This window comes from Lygodium microphyllum, chromosome 21 (assembly GCF_053477565.2).
Source record: "Lygodium microphyllum isolate KBCC chromosome 21, Lygodium_microphyllum_v1.1.10, whole genome shotgun sequence".
Lineage (NCBI taxonomy): Eukaryota > Viridiplantae > Streptophyta > Polypodiopsida > Schizaeales > Lygodiaceae > Lygodium > Lygodium microphyllum.
In genome coordinates, this window is record NC_141155.1 from 9248242 (window position 1) to 9273411 (window position 25170).

General features: G+C 39.4%; 1 protein-coding gene and 1 non-coding gene across 2 annotated transcripts in view; both read right to left on the reverse strand.

Annotated features, from left to right (window-relative positions):
• Positions 1–18383: 18383 nt before the first annotated feature.
• TRNAT-UGU (transfer RNA threonine (anticodon UGU)) lies at positions 18384–18455 on the reverse strand. Its single transcript has one exon. It is a non-coding gene; the product is annotated as a tRNA-Thr (tRNA).
• A 3148-nt stretch (positions 18456–21603) lies between these two features.
• LOC148017728 (nucleolar/coiled-body phosphoprotein) overlaps positions 21604–25170 on the reverse strand; it is a 48405-nt gene continuing 44838 nt past the window's right edge. Inside the window, exons 2-5 of the mRNA XM_087662215.1 lie at positions 23548–23828; positions 23330–23419; positions 22615–22982; positions 21604–22508 (exon numbers count right to left, since the gene is read on the reverse strand). Coding sequence (XP_087518341.1) covers positions 22244–22508; positions 22615–22982; positions 23330–23419; positions 23548–23828 — 1004 coding nt within the window. The 3' untranslated portion in view covers positions 21604–22243. The remainder of the gene's footprint in view (positions 22509–22614; positions 22983–23329; positions 23420–23547; positions 23829–25170) is intronic.

Here is a 25170-nt window from a genome sequence, read left to right on the forward strand (position 1 = left end):
GAGAGAGAGAGAGAGAGAGAGAGAGAGAGAGAGAGAGAGAGCTCTTGGAAAAGTAGTCATCTAGATCAATTTTGAATTCAAGATGAGATGCAAGCCATAGATCCCAAATTCTTAGGGTCATTGAGACCTTGTGGGAGGTAGTATTTTTTGAGAGAGAGAGAGAGAGAGAGAGAGAGAGAGAGAGAGAGAGAGAGAGAGAGAGAGAGAGCTCTTGGAAAAGTAGTCATCTAGATCAATTTTGAATTCAAGATGAGATGCAAGCCATAGATCCCAAATTCTTAGGGTCATTGAGACCTTGTGGGAGGTAGTCTTTTTTGAGAGAGAGAGAGAGAGAGAGAGAGAGAGAGAGAGAGAGAGAGAATGTAGTCTTTCAAGTTATATACATAGAGAAAGAGAATTAGAAAACATAGACTCCTAGGAAAAAGTTGTATCTTTTGAAATTTAAAAATTGTGGAGTTGCCAAAGAGAGGAATTATGTGTTGCTAGGAAAAAGAGAGAAGGAGATTAATAACAACGTGAGGACTTGAAGCATACTTATCTTCACTACTTGGGAGTTTTAAGAACAACTACACAAAGATGAAAGATCCCCAATACGAAGACATAAAAACCAAAACTGCCTAAAGCATTCCATTTGCAATAAGCATATGGATAATCGGGGGCATACCCAAAAGCCCTAAAAAATGCATTTGAAAAAAATTCATATTTGCACCAAAGAAAGTAATTCAAAAATAAAATCAACCCAAAGTCTCTAGATAATGAAAACCGGATATTTTACCTATCCAGTATTAAAATCCTACAAATAAAGCAAAAATAGCTCCCATAGAAAAAACATAATAAAAATGTGCAACCACATAATAAGTATCACATAAAGAAATGTCTATCCCAAAATTAGCCAAAACTATACCAATAAGTCCTCCTACAGTGGGCAAAAAAATAAAACCTATTGCAAATAACATGGATGCTTTATATTATATTGAACCTCCCCACATGATATCAATCCAACTAAAATTTTTAATTCCAATAGGCATAGCAATAATCATAATGGCCGTTATAAAGTAAGCACATGTGTCCACATCTAATCCTATGGTAAAAATATGATGAGCCCAAACAATAAATCAAAAAAATCCAATATTAATCATAACATATACAATGCCTAAATAGCCGAAGATAGCTTTTCTAGAAAAAGTGAAAATAACATAAATAATAATACCAAATCCCGACAATATCAAAACATAGACCTCTAAATGACCAAAAAACCAAAACAAATACTAATATAAAATAGGATCTCCCCCTCTCGCAAGATAAAAAAAGATGATATTAGAGTTTCAATCAATTAATAGCATAGTAATCACACCTGCTAATACATGTAAAGGTAATAAAAGTAGAAATGATGTCACTAAAACATACCAAACAAATAAAGATAATCTATATATTGTCATTCTAGGTCCACACATGTTTACTATAGTAGTTATGAAGTTAATAGAGCCCAAAATAGAGGAAACACCTAATAGGTGAACACAAAGAATGGCTAAATTGACAGCTTCTCTAGAATGACTTGTTATACTTCTTAAAGGGGGATAAACCATCCACCTAGTGCCACTACACTTGCCTCTATTAAAGCTGAACTTAATGAAAGCAACAGTGAAGATGGCAACACTCAAAATAAAATAAAATATTATTTAATCACAGAAACGCCATATCAAGTGCACCTATAGGAATTAGAACAAACCGATTGCCAATCCACCTATCATCACCAGCATAACTGAAAGGGATATTGTTAAAAAGGCATGAGCGATTATTAACACATTATAAAGTTAATGATTTCCACCAAGGATTTAATGGGAGGTTATGCTAATTCCATACGGATTAATATTAGAAGGCATGTACCCATTATTCTAGCCATAGCAGTGAAAATGAGATATAAAGTGTCTATATCTTCATGGTTTATGGAAAACAACCATCTCATAACAAAACAATTCATTCCTGCAAAAGTGTTTTTCTTATTGCACAAAGTATTGATAGGTATTAGAAAATAGAGGCTACATAATTAAGTAAAAGCATATTATATTGTTCAATCTAAAGGGAAAAAACAAAGCCAAAAAATGCTTTAGTTTCACAATTTATTGTTTATTATCCATACTATGGCAAATAAAAAACTTTCATATGCCGCCCAATAACTATGCATGGGCTACCTAGTTAATTATTTGCAATGTTATGGTTTACATAAGACACAAAAAGATTAATTTCTATACTAGAAAAAACTTATAAAAAGGTACTAGATCTTGTGATGATAAGATCTAAGCAATGCCATAATTTACATTTGAAGGCCAAAAGATAGGTGAAAAGAATAGCTAAATTGTCTCCATCTTGCAATGGGTGATTTACTTTAATGAAAGTAACTAGCATTGCTTCTTTTTTAACCAAAATTATAACCTATATTGGCATCTTCAATCATTTTTCTAATTAAATTGAAGGTTAATAGGGTTAAACCATACATACTTTTGGCAGTGAAAAGACTTTAGTTGCTGTCGAACCGATCAAATAGATAAGAAAAAATCCTGTTAATGAGCCTGATCATTATTTGAAGAGGATGAAAAAACAGCTCACTTATGTTTTATAGAAAATACCTATAGATTGATATAACTTTAACCATAAGGCCTCTTATATTAGGATATATGGCAATTTCCCTTTGAAATGTATTGAGTGTATTTTTGATCCTATGAAATAATATATCTTTTGTTTTTGAGTTCAAATTGATCAGAGACTTTATTTTAAGATAGAAGGTTCGTTGTTTTGACAAAAACATCTACTAAATGACTCTATATGATTCCACTTATCCTTCATGCATGATACTCTCTTTCTATAATTCCGGTAAAAATGTTGAAAATTAATCTGATCAACTTGTAGTATCTTTTAAACTTTGTCCTTTCTGAGTTTTGCACAATTTTCTTTGAAGATTTTGATGTTGCATTGTAAGGTGCTTTAAGGTTAGTGCTTTATTATAGTCCAATGACTAGACCATATGCCATTATCTCAATTGCCTTAAAATGGCGTGGAAACTTGAAAAGTAAAACTAAGAGAAATGAACTTTTTTGCAAAATGGAAACAATTCTTTGTTTTAACAACATCTTGATTAATTGTTTTGGTCCTATCTTCAATTATCATTAGCTAATCATAAGCCCTCTTTAGTAAGGAAACAGATGGAACGAAAAACATAAACATAAACTGAGAGGCAAATTTAATATTACCTATATGGGCTTATCTATTGAAATTGACATCATGTAAAATTGAACCATATATTAGTAGGATATAATAGTTGGTGGTGGGACCTAACTTCTTTGTCAACTTGACATTGCAACTCCAAGCCTACATGGCAATATGTCATTGTTAAAGGAATTTCAAAACTCTTTTCAAGAGTTTATCCACTTTAACCTAGTCTCTCTCTTACCCACTCACTCTTTCCCTCTCTTGCTCCTCACATATATGTGTGTGTGTTTGTTATTACTTTTTTAATCTCTAAAATTGTATAGGAATGGATAGAAAGTTGACTTTGAAAAGAGAGGTAACTCGTTGCAATGTTAAAATTGATTTCTTAACATATTCCTTACCCATTCTATAAATAAGTATTCAATATTTTAAAGAAGGTTTTTCAAATCAAATCAAAAAAATACCTACAATCAGATCCTAAGGTTACTTCATTTGTATGTACTCTACTCCGACAAAAAATAATTGTCTTAAGACATTTTATCATGTAACATTTAAACTTTGGTTACAAGTTTGCAGATAGTTAGTGTACTGTAATAGGGGATTCGTTTTATATATGGTTTGATAAAGGCGGTACATAAGTCTAAACCATCAATATATCATATTATAGTCCATTAGGGGTTAAAAATGCTTCAAAAAATGCACTTTTGTTAATCACGAGATTAAGAAAAGGGCCAAAGAGAGTTTTCCACATGTGCAAGAATATGGTATTCTTGTCTCCTCTTTTTTGGAGATACTAGACTCCACTTCATGATTCTTTCCTCCTTTTAAGCCAAAATCTCCAAAGTTTGACATGTTTTGGTAGTCCCGAAGTCCTTATTTAATTATAAAGAGAGTTTTTCCACATGTGTAATAATATGGTATTCTTGTCTCCTCTTTTTTGGAGATACTAGAGTCCACTTCGTGATTCTTTTCTCCTTTTTAGCCAAAATCTCCAAAGTTTGACATGTTTTGGTAGTTCTGAAGTCCTTATTAACTTATAAAATCCGACACAGAACATGATAAAGATGCTATGGAGTTAATAATGACTTCTTAAAAAATCAAGAGCTTTTTGGTGCCCAATATATTTTCATTAGTCTTCTTAACATTCCTTTTTAGTTCATTCACATTTCTCGGTGAGCTTCTTTCTCTGCGAATTCAATCTAAGAATATTATCCAAAAGGCACCCTTCTCATTTAGTAAACTCCTACACTATCTATAGCCAGGGAGCTAATGGAAATTGGGAGCCAAAAACCTTTTGCATAAATGATTGGGTTACCATGCTGTCCTCTTGGAAGGGCTCTCACAAGGTGAAAAGAAGAAAACAAGAGGATATAAAACATCACTGGAAGGGACATATAATTGCTTTCAAAATTATGCACGAAGGGTGGTTTGTCAAAGTGCAACATGTTTACAGGGCCAAGGATATGGACTTGCCTCCAAACGAACATGTTTTCCAGCAAACATATTGTAAGTCTTAAATTGATAATGTATGTAATATTTTTTTCATTTAAGCAACTACTAATAACGAATTCTTGGTTGTATATATATGAAAAGTGAGAAGGATCGAAGCTTGCACATGAGAGCTATGCTGGGAGAGCAAGAGCAAGAAAGAGAGAGACAAGAAATGGGAACTCCAAGAGTCACAATGTGTGACCGGGCCTTCCTTTATTCAAATTGTCACTAAAAGAATAAAGAATAAAGTGACGGTGACGGGCGCCCACCACCTGTAGTGTGCAGTGGCAGTGCTATCAGTGTAGTAATACACAGGCGGCAAGGTGGAGGCGCCTTTACCCCCAACAACCTCCCACTTAAAGGTGAATCTACCCTAGTGAGGAGTGAAAAGAAAAAAGAAAAAAGAAAGTACAACATGTACACGTGTACAACAGGATGAGGAAAGACGCCATCTCATCCCACACCCATCAACCTCCTGAGGAAGGCAAAGCGCTCTGTAGAGAACCTTTTCGTGAGCAGATCTGCAGGATTCTGGTTACTCGAGATCTTGACAAGGTCAACAGACTTGTCCTCAATGACCCCACGTATGAAGTGATACCTCACCTCAATGTGTTTCATCTTCACATGGAAGACCAGATTCTTGGCTAACTGAATAGCACTCATAGAATCCGAATGCAGTGTAGGGATAGCATCAATACTAAGGTCACCAACCAAACGACCCAACCAAATGGCCTCCTTGCAAGCCTCAGTGGCTACAACATACTCGGCCTCTATAGTAGAAAGGGCCGTGCATTTCTACACCCTAGACATCCAAGAAACAGCACCTCCAACATAGGTGAATACATAGCCGGAAGTGGACTTCCTACTATCTGCATGTCTTGCATAATCAGAGTCAGTGTACCCCACAACTCCTGTATCCTGACTGCCATAGCATATGCACATATCTGAAGTGCTTTAGGTACCTCATGATACCCTTCACGGCATCCCAATGCTTCTTGCCAGGTGTAGCCATATAGCGTGCCATAATACCAACTACAAAGGCAATATCTGGACGAGTGGCTATCATAGCATACATAAAACTACCCACTACGGATGCATAGGGAATCTTGGCCATCTCGGCCCTCTGCTCATCTGTCTGCGGACAATCAACCTATGATAACTTCACATAAGAAAGCAATGGATAGCCAATAGGCTTTACGTCCTACATGCGGAAGCGCTCAAGGACTTTATGAATGTACTACAAGTAGAGGAGTCCCTAATGCCTATCACGTCTAATGCGCATACCAAGTATGTGAGAGGCCTATCCCAGATCTTTCACCTCAAAGCTCTTCTTGAGTCGAGCCTTAAGAGAATCTAGCTCATCATGAGCTTTCCCTGCAACCAGCATATCATCCACATAGAGTACCAAAATCAATAAAGAACCATCACGGGCTTTCTTCATGTAAAGACACGGATCCATAGCACTCCTGTTGTTGTAGCCCTATGACTGCATAAAGGCATCAAACTTATGATACCACTTCCTAGGTGCCTACTTCAAGCCATAAAGACTTTTCTTCAATTTGCACACTAGGTGCTCCTTGCCAAGTTTTGCAAAGCCCTTAGGCTACTCCATATAAATATCATCATGCAAGTCCCCATGTAAGAAAGCCATCTTGACATCCATCTGGTATAAATCCAAGTCAAGCTGAGCAACCAAAGCCAAGACTAAGCACAAGGTGGTCATCTTAACCATAGGAGAAAATATCTCATCAAAGTCCACACCATGCTCTTGCTTAAAACCCTTTGCTACCAATCTAGCCTTGTATGCCGGCTTGGGGTGTCCAAGGGTACTTTTCAGCTTGTACACCCACTTGCATGGCAAAGCCTTCTTGCCCATAGGCAAGGAAACCAAATCCCAAGTCTCATTCTTATGCAAGGAGTCTATCTCAGACTGCATAGCCCTCTCCCAAGAGTGACTGTCGTCCCTGCGCATAGCCTCATCATAAGTGAAAGGCTCTCCTGCATCTGTAACCAAGACATAATGCATTGAGGGCTGAAATCTATCAGGTGGACATCTGTCTCTAGCAGACTGTCTCACGGCAGGCTCTGCTACCTGCCCAACTGCATGTCCAACACCCTGACCATGAGCATCTGCTGCAGCTGTAGGCTATCCAACTGGCTGTGCGGGAGCCCTCGGCTCCTTCTGAAATATGACCCTACGGATCTTAACAACTCTCTCAGGCTGCCTATGCATCTTGTCTTCATGGAAGACTACATCATGAGTGCGGATGACTTTCCACGCCTGAGGATCCCAGAGACGGTAACCCATCTCGCCTGTATCCCCATAACCAAGGAAAATGCATTCGACATTCTTAGGATCCAGCTTACTTCTCTTGTCCCTGGGCACATGGCAAAATGCCTCACATCCAAAGACACGAAGATGCGCATAAGAGGGAGGTTTTCCAGTCCATACGTCCTCTGCAACCTAGAAATCCAAACCACTAGAAGGTGATCTGTTTATGATATGCACAGCTGTACTAACAGCCTTAGCCCAAAAGCTCTGTGGTAGGCCTGCATGGCTAAGCATACTGCGTACACGCTCCTGGATGGTTCTATTTATCCGCTTACCCAAACCATTTTGGGGGGGGTATAGGGGGCAGTCAACTGATGCTTAATACCCCTCTCATCACCTAACTGCTCAAAAGCACGTGAGGCATACTCACCCCCATTATCTGTCCTTAGGAATTTTAGCCTATACCCAGACTGGTTCTCAACCAATACAAGCCATCTCTGAAACACAGCCAAGACATCGGATTTCAGCTTAATGGGATAAGCCCAGAATTTCCGTGAAAAATCATCGATGAAAGTAACAAAATACTTTGCACCACCCATAGACTGACAAGGCATGGGCCCACAGACATTTGAATGTACCAATGCCAATGGCTCACTCATGCATGGTCTACCAAACTTCTTATGTGTAGACCTAGTCTGCTTGCCATAAAGACAATGCTCACATGAATCAAAACATGCATAATCAAGGGGCAGTAAGTACTACAAACCAAAAAGCATTTTCATTCCCTTCAAAGACATATGGCCCAAACAGGCATGCCAAAGAGATACATATGGGATAGAACCCATAGACAAAACATGACACATGACAACTCTCTTGATATGTGGGAATTGGTGATGTTAGACTTCAGTTTCCTTCTGGCAGCAGTTCTGTTATGCAGGATGTACGTCATGTACCTGCTTTGACACGTAGTCTCATGTCAGCTAGACAGCTTGATGATGCAGGTTATCATGTATCTTTCGGAGACTCTGCATGGAAGATCACTCGTGGCAGACTTGTGATTGCGAGAGGTGCCAAGGCTGGCAGCCTCTATCCCTTGATTGTATTCGCGATGTGCAGAATTCTTGGGATGTATGCCTGCATTTGGTTGAATTTTCTTACAACAAATCCACTCATTCAAGCATTAGAGTCTCCCCCTTCGAAGCATTGTATGGTTATCGAGTGCCCCTCCCCATCGTTATCTTCAATGAAAAGCTCAATCCCCTTGGAAAAGAAGGGTTGGACCGCATGCAAGCTTTACTTCAACAATGCAGGGAAAATCTCAAAAGGGATCAAGAGCACATGAAGCTCCATACTGATGCAAAAAGGAGACCCCTTGACTTTCAAGAGGGTGTATTGGTACTCCTCAAGGTCCCCAAGTCCCGTTATGCTACACTCAAGGATGGTTCTTGCAACAAGTTGGCACACCGCTACTATGGGCCCTACACAATCATTAAGAAGATTGGGGAATTGGCCTACCGTCTCCAACTCCCTCCCACTACTAAGATCCATAATGTCTTCCATGTGAGCAAATTGAAACCTTTCATTGGCACTCCCAAAGATTATATAGAGGAGCTACCCCCCATAGATGAGGAGAGCCTTATTCAGTATATTCTCGAAGCAGTCATTGGGCAGCGTGAAAAGCAACTCCGTACCCATTCTATTCATAAATACTTGATCAAATGGCAAGGACTACCAACAAAGGAAGCTTCTTGGCGCCCATCCTCTATCTTGGATGAGTTTCCACACCTCAATGAGGCCGTATTGGCTGAAACTTAACCACACTTGACCCCTGTTTTGGGCTGCAGTCTACGTCTGGATGACCCAAGCGCATAGAACCCGAAACAGTACGGTATGAATGAAAGCACTCTCGACAAGGTGTCACATGAAAGGACACACCTGAGTCCAAGAGCCAACACTGTGCATACAGAGAGTGTATCTCTGTCATCTTTTGCGAAGCACTAGAAGAAGTTGCAAGGATATAATCATCATCAACATCCTCAGGCTGCATAACATTGATCTCTTCAATTTTAACACTGGACTTTGCAGGTACTATGCTGCGATCAGAAGACATATCCTGCACTTTGTCTTTCCCCTTATCTTTGCGCCTTTCATTGCGCAGTTCATGGCATTGTGGCCTAATATGGTCCTTTTTCCCACAATGGTGACAAGTAACATTTGCATTCCTGCCACGAGATTTGCTACGTGACTTTCCACGCAACTTGGACCGAGATTTCTGAGAATCTCGTCCATGGCCACTGCCACTGCCATGCTTTCCATATCCATCATTCCTGCCTCTAACTGTCATAGCATGCGATACACGAGAGGCATCCAAATTCATATGGTTAACCTCTTCCTGCACAGAAGAGCACTCTCAACATCATATAATTTCAAGGTAGCAATAGAGGCACATAATGCAGTGCGGAATACATCCCATGACTCATTAAGAGTACCAAGCAAGAAAAGAGGAGTGACATCCTCTGCAAAAGTGATGTCCTGCGAAGTCAAGTTCTTGAGTATAGCATGGAACTGGCTCAAGTGAGCAGACATAGTCACATTCTCCTTCATGCGCAGATCCATAAGCTACTTCAGCCAATACATCTGATTCGTTGGACTTTTCTTGTCATAGAGATTCTTGATTTTATCCCAAAAATGCCATGCACTCTGTTCTTCCTCAAACACATTGTAATGAACCTGTTCTGTGAGAGATAACACAATAGTGGACTTGCATAACTCATTAAGCTCAAGCCATTTCTTATCTGGCATAGTTGCAGGCGGATGCCTACTCAATCTCAATGGTTTGATCTGCGATTTCTGCATCAACACCTGCCAAATCTGGCTCTTTCAATAAGAGTAATTCGTACAATCAAGCTTAGTGATTTTGAAAATAGCATGATCAGTGGATGAACTCGCCATAATGCAAGCTGGAAGACTGCATATAGTTCAAAAACTGCTTGCTGTTTATTGCAGAAAATGACAAAAAAATCATCAAAATCGAGAGAAAATGGTGAGAAAGTTGTAACCAAAGCTACTGCCCACCAAGTACTAGTGAAAGTACATTATTTTAGAATATTTTAGCATGAAAAATCCATGTCAATCCGGAGTTATATGCTTCTTGTAATAAATGACAACAGGGTACTGTAAGAGTCAATTGCTGAACAAATCAATGTACCAAGTCAATAAATGACAACCAAGACATGACCAGCCATAAACGGACATAAATCAGCACCAAAAAGTCATCAAGACCCTAAGCAAACACCCAAACATGTCACCAAATCACTCGTCAGTGATGAGTAAGCATACCCCCTGAAGGACAGTAGGGCAAAGTATACATAACACTGGCAAGACCTGACACCAGTAGGTGTATGCTCACAAGAGTGAAAAGCCCAAGCTCAGGTCAAAAGCAACTCCAAGATATCAGTGCATGAACCATGCAACATTTCAGTGTAAGAGATCCCAAAGTCTCAAGTATCTGCAAAATGCTCAAATAGCATAAACCTCCTGCTCAATGTCGGTCAAGCATACAAGATGCTCCCACTAGCACAAAAGGTGGATAAATGAGCTCAACAGCTCAATCAAACCAAGTCAGAGTACCAAAGACAGGTAACCAAGACAATGCCTCAATAGCATCCCAAGAGCATGATGGCTACAAAGCAACTGTAGGTGGCATCCATGAGCAAGACATACATCCCAATAAAGATCTCTAACAACCAAAATGACATCTAATACAAAATTCTGAAATAGCAAATGAGAATCCAAGCTAAGTCTTTAGAGAGCACTAAAGCTCAACAAGTACATGGTACACTGTGCCAAGACAAATGCATCAAGCCATAGGCGTCGGCGGGTAAGCATGTACCCAAAGAGCATATAACTGCCAAAGCACTGACCATTGTCAAGCATAGACCGATGTCAATAAGTGCGGGTTGAAATAAGATCAAGCTTCCAAAAGCATCTGGATCCAATGACAAGCTTGAAGTCGTCCCTCGATGATCAATACATCATAGCATAACCCAAGACATACACCCGAAACCAATAGGCATATGTCGAAGCATGAAAGATAGCTTCAACCCAAGAGTATTCAGCATGCATTTACTATTATAAACTGTGTATTTCTAGCCCCACAATGAGGCCAAAATCATAGCATGACATGCAGCTTCAATCCCCCAATCAATCGAGATGTAATAGGCATCAAACCTATTATGTAGTCATGCCCAAACAAGCATAGGCATAAACTGTGAATGTAGCACTAGCATAAAATGTATGTAGACTGTTTATAACAGTCCTGAAACGCAATTTTCAGCTACCAAACCAATGCCTAATCTCAAAGGATCAATGCCAAGTATCAATACATGTGTAAAAAGCCTGAAATGGAGCCCAAACAAGTGCTTAATGCCAAGCTAAAGCTGGAGCTGAAGTGGCTGAATGAGATCTGTCCAGAATCAGGCGCACATTTTTGTGATGATGCTGCTACTCCTGCTGGTCTACGTGACAGGTTTGGAGAGATTGGAGGGCTCAAATATGAGCCAAAGAGGCCTTGGAACAAGCTTCTAGTAGCCCACAACCAGTGGCAAAGAGATATGAAGATTGGAAGCTTCAATGATGGCTGCCCTGTTTACCTAAACCTATGGACTGAAATAAATCTCTAAAATAATGAAGCAATACCTCAATGTCAATGCCCTGATGGTGTCTCAATAGGCCGAGAAGAAGCTCGGGAAACCGGGGAGTGACGGGAGCTCAAGAGAATGAGCTATGGCTGCCGCAAAGGAGACCCAATGCGAGTGGGGAGTCGATGGGAAGCTGAGAATGCCACGAGCCAAGCTTAAGAGTCAAAAAGTCGAGCTCTAATACCAGTCGAAAGGTGAGAAGGATCGAAGCTTGCACGCGAGAGCTATGGCGGGAGAGCAAGAGCAAGAAAGAGAGAGACAAGAAATGGGAACTCCAACAGTCACAATGTGTGATTGGGCCTTCCTTTATTCAAACTGTCACTAAAAGTATAAAGAATAAAGTGACGGTGACGGGCGCCTGCCACCTGTAGTGTGCAGTGGCGGTGACTGTCAGTGTAGTAATACACGGGCGGTTAGGCGGAGGCGCCTTTACCCCCAACAATATATTTTCGTCAACAAGTACTGAATGACAACCTGTGTAAAGCTTAAGTAAAACCTTCAATGCAATTCATAAGGTGTTTGCAGACATTATCTATGTTGATCAGATCATGGGTTCTTTTAGTGAGAGAAGGGTATTTATACTATTATGCATAGTATGTGGTTTCCTCTCCAGAGAAGGTACATATGAACATATTGAGGATCTGCCATTCCCAAGTCTTTCATCTCTAAACTAGGAGATTCTTGGTAAGGTAAGGATGTATAGTTTTAAATTCAAATATGTCAAGATATTCAAAAGTCCATGATGGCTGGAAGGATCTCAAGAAGAATATGCATGTCGTGGTTTATACCCTTGTATAAATTTGTGATGTACTTCAAAATAGCACATTTACAAAGGACAAAGGTATCTTGGCTAAGTAGAAAATTTTAAGAAGAGAAACTTGACAACATTATAGAAAGGCTTTGGAAATCTAGAGAGTATGATCATAAGTCACCAATACTCCCAAGTAGTGCTCACTTGGTTTCATGTATAGTTTCCTAAAAAGCGTCAGTAGTGCCTCACATTTGTCGATACACTCATCTAATAAAGACAAGGGCTTAATCAAGTATGCATATAGTTGAGATGCAACTTGAGAAGATTGTTAATTATTATAATATTTATATGCAAAGTACAACTATGAATGGGATCTCATATGTCTTCTTTGTTTTTAAATTTAGTCAAATCTATAGAGTCTCTACTTAGGGCTCTTCTTGCATGATGCAAGTTGCTTCAATCTTTAGACACAACACTTTCCATGCAATAAATACATTGATATTTTTATTTTCTCCATTACATATTCCAAGCATATATTTGATAGTTTTTGAGTGAGCACTCATATGTCATTCCACAATAAAATTACTTGTATGAGTGAATAATGTTTAGAATACCTATAATGTTCTCCCCCTGTGACCCCCGTGCTCTCCCCCATGAGAACCCCCCCTTAGATTATTAAAATATTTTGAATTTTTTTAAAAAACTCTCCCTCTCTCTCCCCTGCCATGTGCATGGCGGGGAGAGAGAGAGAGAGAGGGAGTTAAGTGAGAGAAGGGGGGGCATGCAGCCCCCCAGATGGCAGCGAACAGGAGCTTCCTCCCCCCTCCCACCTTATAAAGTTTCCTCCCCCTCCCTCGACGAGACAGACAGCCCCCTTGCTGGCCATGACACACAGGACCTCCCCCCCCCCCCCCCCCCCGCTATTCTGCACTGCGCCCCTCCCCTCCGTTGCAGCACAGTCCCCCCCGTCAGAGATAGGCGCCCCCCCCTTTGTGTCATCCCGCGGCTCAGACTGGGCACAACATTCCCCCTCTGCCCTGGTGATCACGCCCCTGGGCTTTCGACTAAAACATTCCCCCCACCTGTTCACCAGTCAGCTGCGGGGCCCGTGAAGAAGAGGAGAGGGAGAGAAGGAGGGAAGGAGAGAGAGAGAAGGAGAAGAAGAGGGAGAGAGAGGAGGAGAGAGAGAGAGAAGGAGAAAGAGAAAGTAAGAGAAGAAGAAGAAGAGAGAGAGAGAGAGAGAAGGAGAAGAAGAAGAGGGAGAAGAGGAGTGAGAGAGAAGGAGAAGAAGAAGAGGGAGAAGAGGGAGAGAGAGAATAGGAGAAGGAGAGAAGAAAAGAAGAGGAGAGGGAGAGAAGAAGAGAAGAAGAAGGAGAGGGAGAGAGAGAAGGAGAAGAAGAAGAGGGAGAAGAGGGAGAGAGAGAATAGAAGAAGGAGAGAAGAAAAGAAGAGAAGGAGAGGGAGAGGGAGAGAAGAAGAGAAGAAGTAGAAGAAGTAGAAGAAGAAGAGGAGAGGGAGAGAAGAAGAGAAGAGGTAGAAGAAGAAGAAGAGAGGGAAGGAGAGGAAGAGGAGAGAGAGAGAAGAAGAGAAGGAGAGGGGTGTCCCTCTTCCACTCTAGCACCTTGTACGCAACGGAGGAAGAGAGAGACAAGCCAAAGATGAAGGGTCGTGTTTACTAAAGTGTGTAATGAACTCGAAGGCTCGCTCTATAAAAGCTCTCCATATCTACAAATGATAGAACATGATAGGAGCCAAGGCCTTGGAGTTTAAGTTTTTATTTATGGCCTTTGATCAAATATAGCAATAGGAGGTCACCTTTCTTGAAGGATCATTGCTTAACAGGTAGGTATCAAACTAGGACTTTTGTTTGTCTATTTTAGCAAGGAGGATATTCAAGTTACATTGCATACATTGGGAATGGAAAGATAAGGGTGCACTAGGGGTTGCAATGACAGAAAAGGAAGGTATCACAATTGCATTAGGAAGATATAAGGCAATCATAATTTATATTTGATTGAGAGTTAAATGAATCATAGGCCTTTGATTAACATACACTGCGTACGAATGTTTATTGCATTCATGGCTTAGGCGGAAGGAAAGAAAAAGATAAAGAGTAGAAATCCTACAGAGTATCACACTCAAAGATAGAAGGTTAGAAGATGTTGCATTTACTTAAAGTTGATGTCCAACTGATGACCAACAAGGAGGGTTTATTGCCATACCTTGAAAACCTAAGAACCCAACTCCAAGGACTTAGTCGTTTCTTTTCCAACAAAGGGTTGTCCATCAAAGGCTCTATGGTTGTGAAACTCAATAAACTAGACAAATTGTCAAGTAAGTCACAACCGTCGAGGGCCGCGCATGACAAAAGGACCTTAGATTGAGTCCAAGATACATTCCATTAGACCTATGGATTTAGGGCAGTTGTGAATTGCTAAGAAAGCAAATTGACCTACCAAGTTTAGGACGTCCGGATTGTCCGAGAACTATTTGACTATAGTATAGGGAAACCTAAGGTAGTGATAATTTGGGGTCAACGGGGTACAAGCCCTAACCCAAGGGGGAGAGCGAACTTTAGGGTGGTTGATTCATGCTAAGCGTGTTGCTTGGAACTGTTGAAATAGTTTTAACGAAGGTTGATCTTGTTAAAGATGGATTGTTGACCCAAGTTATGCTTGGTTGTTTGAAAAGGTTGTAAAAGTGATTTGATACATCCAAGTTAAATTCTGGTTGTGCATGCAATGGGATTGCGATGCCTTGAAGCAAGAGGTTGTGCATTCAAATGTTTGTTAATGTGGTTTTGGATGTTAACCCAAGTGGGGTTTGGTTGATGATTTCATGGTCGGGTTTGTGATGATTGATTGCCATGGGAACATAAGGATGTTTTCCTAGTTAAAGGATGTTAGGCTGGTTGCTTCAGCTGCGGTTGATTTCCTAAAGGGTTAATTAAGGAAGGATGGCGCTAGCTATCCCCCGTGAACTGCCAAACCCTAACCAAGGGGGTTATGAATCCACACCGGGAATGTGGACCAAACCAGCTGCGAGAGGTCTCTCCGTAGAAATTACTTGGCGTAGGAGGATACTTGGGTGCCAGTGGGGGCTCTGGCCATAAATCCCAATGTCTCCGGGCCCTACACAAGTGTTCTACGTGACTCGAGATGGGATCTCGAGGCCTTGATACTAGTTACAAGACGGAATCTTGGTAGGATAAACCTTCGGATTTTGTTGCCGAGAGACGGAAGCATTTTTCTACGGAGGCAAAAAGGAACACTTAATTCTCCTGTATGGGCGGAAGACAAACATTAATCTGAAGATAAGTTAAGGAAGTGTTTGATCTTGTTTTATCTTGTCTTTGTGTCTGTGCCCTAAATTACGTAAAGGAACCTATGACTAACAGGATTAATTAACGAAGCTTCTTTTATGTGTCAACATAATGTGGTAGGTAATTAAATAACTAAAACAACCCCCGAGAGAAGCGTGGTGGATGTGACCAATGGGTCTATCCTACGGAAGAGTGGTCTCGGTTAGCCGAGAGCTTTCCTCAAAGGAAATGTTAAAGAGAAATGTTAGGAAAAAGTTGGTCTATGACCTTGGACAATGTTGGCTAGGAACCCGGACTTCAGGTCGATCCTAGTGGGAACGGCCGGATAAGTTCCGTTGCGGGGCAAACTCGAGAGACCCTAGTTGGCAAACCCCGTGTCATTCCTTGGGAGTGCCGGGCGACGTCTTCTAGATGGACTGCTAAGATATGTCCCGCGATTTGAGGAGCGGGCACATTACAATACATGTATGAGTAAATAACTATTTCAACATTTGATGATTTTCGATTGGTACCTGACCTACACCAACCCACCAAATCTCCATCTCAGACTGGAATGTATGATTGGTGCTTGACCCCCACCATTGCTATAGTCCAATACCGTGTTCATGATGCAAATGCTGACTCTTTTTTTTTTTTTTGAATCTGTGCTTCATCTAACTTCAAGGCAAACTTCAAAACATCATGGTATTCCTCTACTGCGAGTCTATACATATGAACCATTGCAATCTACAATATTCTTAGATCAATCCATATATTGTCAAACACATTGTATTCAAAACTAGATTTTATTTTTATATTTCATATGGCATAGACCCTTCAATAAGAATGTATTCCCCAAAAACATGTGGAATCTTACGATTCATAGCAGCCCTTAACTGATATACGGCAAGGGCCCGAGGCAACCCAAATGCACTTATTCTATTACATTTAAGATTTTCAAACCATAATCTAGAGATAGCACGATAACATTTTTGACTAATACCCATAGTATCACATGTCTCTACGATTTTGTTTGGTTTTAATGTGTCCTTAAAGTCATTTACCAATTCTTTGAGAGTTGGGCCTCTCAAATCCACATTCTAAGGTGACTTAAGATTCCTCAAAATATCTTTCTTATTCATGGTCTCTTTTAAAAGATTGATTCTCTCATCTCTCTCGAATATTAATGCCCAATATGTTAGAGATATATTTCTTTACAAGATTTAGTCTTCTTTTCTTTACTCTCTCACACAAGCTAGTTATATTTTTTTAATGGTCTCTTTCTATCTGGGAATCCTATTGGAGTTTTCTTCAAGTGTGCTAGCTTATCTTGTAATGACTTATTAGTATTTTTCAGAATGTCAATCTTATTTGTTAGCTCAGAAATGCTTGTCTGTTCAATTAATAATGCTTTTCTCATTTCGCACATTTGAGCCATGTATATGCAAGATGGAGAGCATAACCTTGTACAATAGCCAAGCATCCCGTTATAACCTTCCCCAACATATCTTACGTAATCATGAATATTAAAAAGATTAGTAGGTTTACTTGTGGGAGGATCCTTGGGATAAATATTTTCATCCACCTACAAATCTATATGTTTCTTCCCTTGTGTTTGCAATCTAGTAGTCTCCATCTCATCTGTTAGTACTCGATGATGTATATTTCTCCAAGATGTATAAATTGGATCTAGTTGGATAGTAAGTTTGTACTTGCGTATGCTCGCGTATGTATTACTTGAAGAGATATCGCTAAATATTTTAGCATATTAACCACAAATGAATCTCACAATGATAAGAAAGTAAGCACAAAGAAGAGAATGGTGAAAGAGTGGTTGGTGTGTGAAAAGAAGATGCAAGAGTAGACGAACGTGATTTTGGTGGACACATATTGAAAATACAAATCCTCTCAGGTTTCAAGACAAAAACGGTCGAAAAGATGACCCTGACATAAATTGAAAGATGAGGGCAATTAATGGTTGACTCCTTTAATGAATTAAATATTCTCTCATTAGTCACATATGAGCAACCAAATTTGGTTCAAAAACTCAACTAATTAGCAATCTAATCATTTCTCTACAAGTGTCTTTTTTGAAGCGTTTTTTACCCTAACACTCTAAATCTGGACAACCAAACCCTCATTGCCTGTTTCCTTGACCAATGTTTACGTTACAACACCATTCTTGCTATATAGTCAATAGCTTATTATAAACAATGGTTTCATAACTACATTTATGAAGACATGATTTTCTTTTTTTTTCTTTTTAAAAATTAGTTTTGAATCTTTTTTTTCCATTTCCAAAATGCCATTTTTAGTTTTTAATGGACTTATGAGTTGTCATGGTGTGTATCGTCGTCTTCTTGCTTTTTCTATCTTCTAAAGCACACACCCCAACCCCATTTTTCTTTCGCAGCTCGTCCGAAACCACCTTGACTTGTCATACTGAATGACCGACCACCTTATGATTTATCCCTTGTCGTGTGCTACATATTCTAAGCCCAATCATCGATGTCGTATGTAAAGCTCCCTTAAAGGGTGTGTGCTCTCTTGTGTTGTCGTGTGCTCTTCTATATTATGAAGCGTTTCGAACGCACTTCGTCCAAAAATCGCAAAGAAGTTGGGCCCACCCACCACCCCCAAAAATCGACAGATACCAATTTCTGCCCCCACTGAGGATCGAACTCAAGACCTTCAGTTTACAAGACTGACGCTCTACCACTGAGCTATAGAGGCTTGACGAATGACAACGTCTTAATTTAAAAACTTAATTTCTACTATTTCTATGTCATGTAACGTGCAACCTTCAAAGTCATCTCAACCTAACATAACCCGACTCCGTTGCCCTTGGGCTCGCACACTGCTATTCTATAGGTTTCCATAGGAGGAGTAAAAACTTCATTGCGTTACGAGCCACAATTAAGCTAACATTAGGCCCTTCATAATGTCACTCAAGTCTCATAACAAGACTAGATCTACCGGTTGGTTTGATCATCATTGTTAACGTGGGTACTGCCGTTGGAGGTATTACATCAACACCTCAAATGTTCTGATCTATATACAAGTTAAGTTATGTCAAGTTAAAGTGCCTCACTCAATGCATATCATGTCCAAGGGGCTCACTAAACAGCTTTGCTTGGTTCTTCTCCTTAAGTTCTAATGCACATTTAATTAGTAGAAATACTCAATCAAATAGTCATGAGATGTGATCGACTAGTCATTTATACAAACATCTTTGGCACACTAATTAAGCATTTTGTGCCATAGGAATGTGAACCATAGCATAGAAGGTAGAGCATGTTTCTTGTGTTATGCCATCAACTAGAGTGGAGTCCCAAAGGCATATTTCAATATAAAAGGAGAACTTCTCATGGATTAACCTCCTCAATGGATCTACACACATCATGCCCCTTTTATGTTACCCATAGAAGGATGTTCTTGCTACTTTTTATGGCCCTTTCACTCTATAACAATGAAGTGCCATAATCTAATAGTGTATTCATGAAAGTGAGGTGGTTCAAGTAAGCCTTTATCATTACTATGCTTATCAATCTATGGCAAAGGTAAAACATGTCCTTTATCATTACTATGCTTATCAATCTATGGAAAAGGTAAAACATGTCTATATATCTATATAGATGACGTATGTTGTGACAGAAGTGGCCAAATTCTAGGACTTCGTCATTTTTTATTTCCAAACCTTTCAATGTCATTTAAGAAAGGAGCTGGCCGAATAAATCATGTTAAAAGCACCTTATTGCAATGTGCAAAGCATATCACTCTCAATGCAAGAGCATCTTTAACATGTGGAAAGTAAAAGCTTTGATGAGAAAAACCAAGGTAAGATAGACCTATTTGTTGAATTGTAAAGCACTCGTGCAAGAATTGTTGCAAAGTTTATCATAAGAGTTCTCCATTTGAGAACTAGGAAAATCGCAAAATTTAATCAATATAATTTGACCCCAAGACCAAGAAAGAAACATGAAAGCTAGCCAATAATGTATGGTATTTTCAGAGCATCAAAAGTATCTCAAAAGGACACCCTAGAAATTTAAATGGAAGAAAAGTTGACATGGCCTTCCAAAAGCCCATTAATGTTTAGTGTCAAGAGGATTTAACAATGTGGCATGCAAAAGTAACATCTACAACAATAAGTTTGATGATATTCCTCTTTTTGCCAAATCATTCTCAACCAACAAGATACTTGGAATGCAACTCTAGAAGAGAATTGTTTGTTTAAGAACGAACTTGTTTTCTCCCATTGAAAATTATTTATTTATTTCCATTTTTTTATGAAGGTTTTTTTTTTGGATAATCCTCCAACCAGGCTACATATCTTTTGTTGTGTCCTTGCTACTAATATTTGGTACGAGTCATGATTATTGCCTAATCAGTCACTCAATATAGAATAAGCTATGATTATGATTTCCTAAATACGCACTCAATATGGAACGATTTGAGAAGCTTGACATGTAAAAAAAATTTCAAGTTTAGTTTCCTTCATTTGATTGTCATATATATATATATATATATATATATATATATATATATATATATATATATATATATATATATATATATATATATATATTCAAAATTTGATTACCATAATCCATAATCTACAGCCTATGGGGTCTATGACTATTCCTCACAAGCATTAACTACTAATATGTCTCACAAATGTACTCTAGGAGAAACCCTAGCCTCGTTGCAAGAAGAACCCAATCATGTATATCCTCAAATGAGTCGTGAAGGACCACTTGCAATGATTCACTTGGAAGACAAAAAAATTGTCATGCTCATTGACAATGCAAAACCAAATTCCATACTGCCCTAGGTTTAGGAAAGGTCATGAACCTTTCATTCCTTTGAAACAACATTACACACTCTTTATATAAGAAATAAGCCTTTCAAGGCTCCCAAAGTGCCAAAAGCAATGACATTACATTGTTTCAAAGAATTTCCCTTTTCTAAAGGTTTACAAAACCATTGAAAATATTGAAGCACCTACTTCCAATCAAGTATTAGCCTTGTTTGTATAAACATCCATGTATTTTACCAAAATTTTTCCAAGCATGATCCCCTAATAAAATTATTGTCATTTTGAAAAGGAGTCAATGTTGAAGTTAACATAAATGCTAGTATAATAGTCCAAGGTTGTCCTTGTAGCAAGAAAGCATGCAACATTTTACCCTTTCTTGCAAGAGCATGTTAGTGGATGCTAAGAACATTTCGGCCACAATGCATTTGGAGAGAAGCTTTTTTCAATCTCATTAAACCAACCGCTACTATAGTTTACTTTTTTGCCAAAAATAATTTACTTAAGAATACAAAAACCAACTATGATTTTGAACATGCAATTAATCATGAGGAATTTATGAATTTCATCATTTAAGGCATAAAGAAATGAAACTACGGTTTTTGACCATTCTAGTAATGGCAAGAAAGACTACGTCCACATAATTGAGACAAATTTGATATTTGTCAATATAATATGAATGGGGCAAGTAAGTAATTTCCTATGGGTCAAAATAACATGAATGGGGCAAGAAGGTAATTTCTTACAATGTAACTTGGGTGATAATTTCACCTAGCACACGATCAATAGCACTAGCATTCCAATTGCGTGAATAGTATAGATGTTTCACGTATCATTCTAAGGGGTATATGTTGTGCTGAGCCTTAAATGGTAGCGATGCAAATTTTTATAAGTCGACAAAAAGGCATGTTTCCTCCCTTTAAAAAATGAAGCATCCACATTAAAACTCAAAAATCCCAGTGATGTTTGTTTGGGAAGCAAAAAGAGTCTTCAAGATATGCCTACAAAACCAAAGTTTTTTATTTGCAACAAAGATATTCAAAAATAAAAAGGATCAAATGATATAAAAAATACTATAAAATACCAAGCGACGTGGGATCCTCCATGGTGCAGGTAGATATGGTGCATCATATTCCAAACTATTCCATGCAATCAGCTCTAGCACATCTCTGGTTGCACTGTTTTTCAACAAGCTTCCCCCGTCTTCCAATCAGAGATACTAGTAGATGCAACTGAATTGGGATGTATGTAAAAGCATGGGAACAAGTCACAAGTATAAAGGTGGGAAGATGGGAGTAAATAAGGAATAACTTGATGCATCATCAGTCAACAGCCAAGAAATGGCTGCACAAAATGATGATCCACCCAGAGATTATTCAAAGCCAAAATGCAAGCTTCTTGTGCCATGGAAGGACATTATCATAGATCAATCATGTTGAATACAAGATCTACAAACTTATTTTGTGTGCCTCAAGTATTAGCTTCACAGAGTATATGCATGGTATGAAGGCCCTCTGTGTCTCAATTTACAATACACGACATGGCATGTCCTTCAATGGAGTACTCTTAGCAGTGGGATGCATAGAAGGTTGATTCCTTCAGAAGCAGGTGAACTGACTTAACGCCTGACACTCGCAATCCCTCTCTTTCTGATCCAGATAGATTCCATTACAGACTTTGGGCAATAGATTTTTAAAATATCATATTATCCGAGCCACTGCTCTGCAGATCTATCACCATCTGCCCCTACTGAGTGGCGTATGCTTATTTTGGCTTGTGAATACTGTTTTTGAAAACGCTCAAATGCAGTCACATCCAGTTTCCCTGTTGCACTCTTTCCCTGCTTTCTTCTGATCTGCTGTTCTTTTACAGAGCCCCATAACTTCTCAATTGCATCCCTCTGTTGAGCTGTAAACTTTGAAACATTATCATATGCATGTTTCACCAGAATGTCTATTATGGTTTGAGCCCTGCTACATAACGGGCACTTGTTAAAATACCACATTCCAAATTGATTATTGTGTGTTTGAAAGGTACAACTGTCAGTTTAAACTAGTCCAGAAACTGGATTCTTACCATTTGAAGCGGTAATGCCTTGCTGCAATCTCAAGACATGCCATTAAAGCTTCCCTGCGTTCTCGCAGTAATTTTTCTTCATTTTCTTGAGCCCTCCTGCTTGCAGCCTCTTCCTCTTTCCGTTTGTTTGCCCTCTCTTCTTTCCTTGATGGCTTTGACAAAAGTGCATTGAGACCAAATGGATCATTGTCGACCTCTTCTGGTTGTGTTGTCTCAGCAGGATCTTCTCCTCCTTGTACAACATCTTGACCTGAGGATTCTTTAAGACATGATCCTGACTGGTCTGCAGCTTCAAATGCATCTTCACACGCACTTGCTTCTGGAAGAGCAAGTATCTCTTGCTTTATCCTACTGGCAGCTTTTGAAAACTGACCACAAAAGAACCACATCAGCCAAAAACAACATGAAACTCCCCTCCACCCACACACCCAGTGCCTGTTTTTCCAACAAAACGAGCTATACAATGAATTTGTTGCATACAATCATTTCTAATGTTGCAATTTCCCAGAGATCTTACGAGTGAGAAATAAGACTTGTCGACTTGTCACCTTAGGTGAAGTTATGTGCATCCCATGAGGTATATGATGATGATCATGTGCTTGTGTCATAAACCAACGAGTTCTAAGCAGAGGTTATTAAAGGGATCCAGTCAAATGATAGTTCAAAAACATCGAACCAAATACAACAATTCACATAATCAGGTAGGAATACACACCACAAAAGTATCATCTGTATAAAAGTCATTTGCAACTTGAGTCCATAGGAGCCAGACTTGCACCTGTGCTTGTTGATACATGCTAAAACACTGCATTTGGTTTCACAATATTAGAAAGACTGGCAAAAGAGACCCATTTAACTATGCTTGAGAACAGAATATTTTCAAGGTGTGATTACTCCTGAACCAAACAACAGGTAACACTACACTTCAACAACCTGAAGTTGGTCGGAAACTGCTGAAAAGAGATTGTGGTAATCTTGTCTTAGTGATGATTCAGTGGCTGAAACCGGTGAGGCCATAGAAGCTCTTAGGATCTCAAAGAACAAAGCAGCTGTCTCTGTAGTCAAACTTCCTGATTGGACCAATTGTAAGGCTAGCTTGGAAGCTTTACTAAACTTGGCAGGATTTCCAATGTGAGCAGCAATTTTGCGCATTGCATCAGCAACTTGGAGTGAGCTTGCCTCAATTGTTGTTTTGAAGCGCACTTTCTTTGACCCTGGAAAGACAAATATCCACTTTAACAATACAGGAAGCCAACAAGCAGTTTCACGTCAGATTACTAAAATGGCAAGTCTAATGTTACTTTTCCCTCTACAAGAAAGAACAACGTTGCATGAGTCATTTTCACCACACACAACTCTCACAACATATGTATAAGCATGTGTCTAAAATTCAAATAAGGGCCTGAATCATATGTGCATCCAATCCCTTAAGCTAAAAATGTATGTCTGGCAAGTCATATGACTGTGAAGTCTAAAGTGTCGTACATGTCAGGCCCCTGCTACCTCCCTCTTTTTGGTCTCACAGGTCACTTTGGTGACAAGTGAGATGTGCACTGAGATAGGTTTTCACAGGTCATCACCATAACACCATTGGCATCTACACACACAGGAATTATTTTTGGGATGGCGTGGACTACAATAGATGCAATTGTATGCCCAATTGTGCATCGTGAGACTTGTGGTTGCTGTGCAGCCTTGCTTAAGCAAAATATATGAGGCTATGGAGCAAATGATAGACAAGCTAGAATAGTTGTTGCCTGATGCAGATGCATATGAGCAGATTCATCATCAGTGTGTGACAAGGTGGAACCCCTACAACTCTCCCATGCATGCAATAGCTTATGGTTTGGATCATACGTATCCAATAGGAGAATGACACAAAGGTTGGTAATCCTTGGAGGCTTAGTATGGATGATCTACTACCTGATCTAGAAACTAGGTGCAAAATTAGAGACCAACTTTCTACCTACAAATCCTTTTGTGGCTCGTATTGAAATGTCCTCCTTGGATCCAAATTGCACATGAGACAACACACACGGTATATCCACAAAAATATGGGTCATGGACAACAAACTCACCTCCCAGCCATAGAGCCAATGGTCTCACCCCCGAGTTTGGGAGCTAGCAACAAATAAGGTCATGACCACATCCCAAGAGCTAGTGTCCCATACCACTAGCCCACACCATCTTAGTATACAGACACGTCGGCTAAGAGTCCCATAGTGGTGATCACACAATGCTGTCCACAATAGGGCCTTGAGTCCTATAAATAGAACTAGGTTGTCCAAAACCTTGAAGTGTCCCTCGTGCATTTGTACTAGGTCACTTCATGACCAATATAACCAATGCTACTAGCACCCACCCAAATGTCCAAGGATGTAACACTTCCCACATTATGAATGATTGCTATCCTTAGTAATATCCTCAAGAATGAAGTGGAAAAACTCCCAAGTAGCCTTCACCTCTAGGCACTTCTTCCACTTGACCAAATACTTGGAATAAATAGTCCAATGGGTTCGTTTAGTCCTATAGTCGAGAACCAATTCGGGTTTGAGT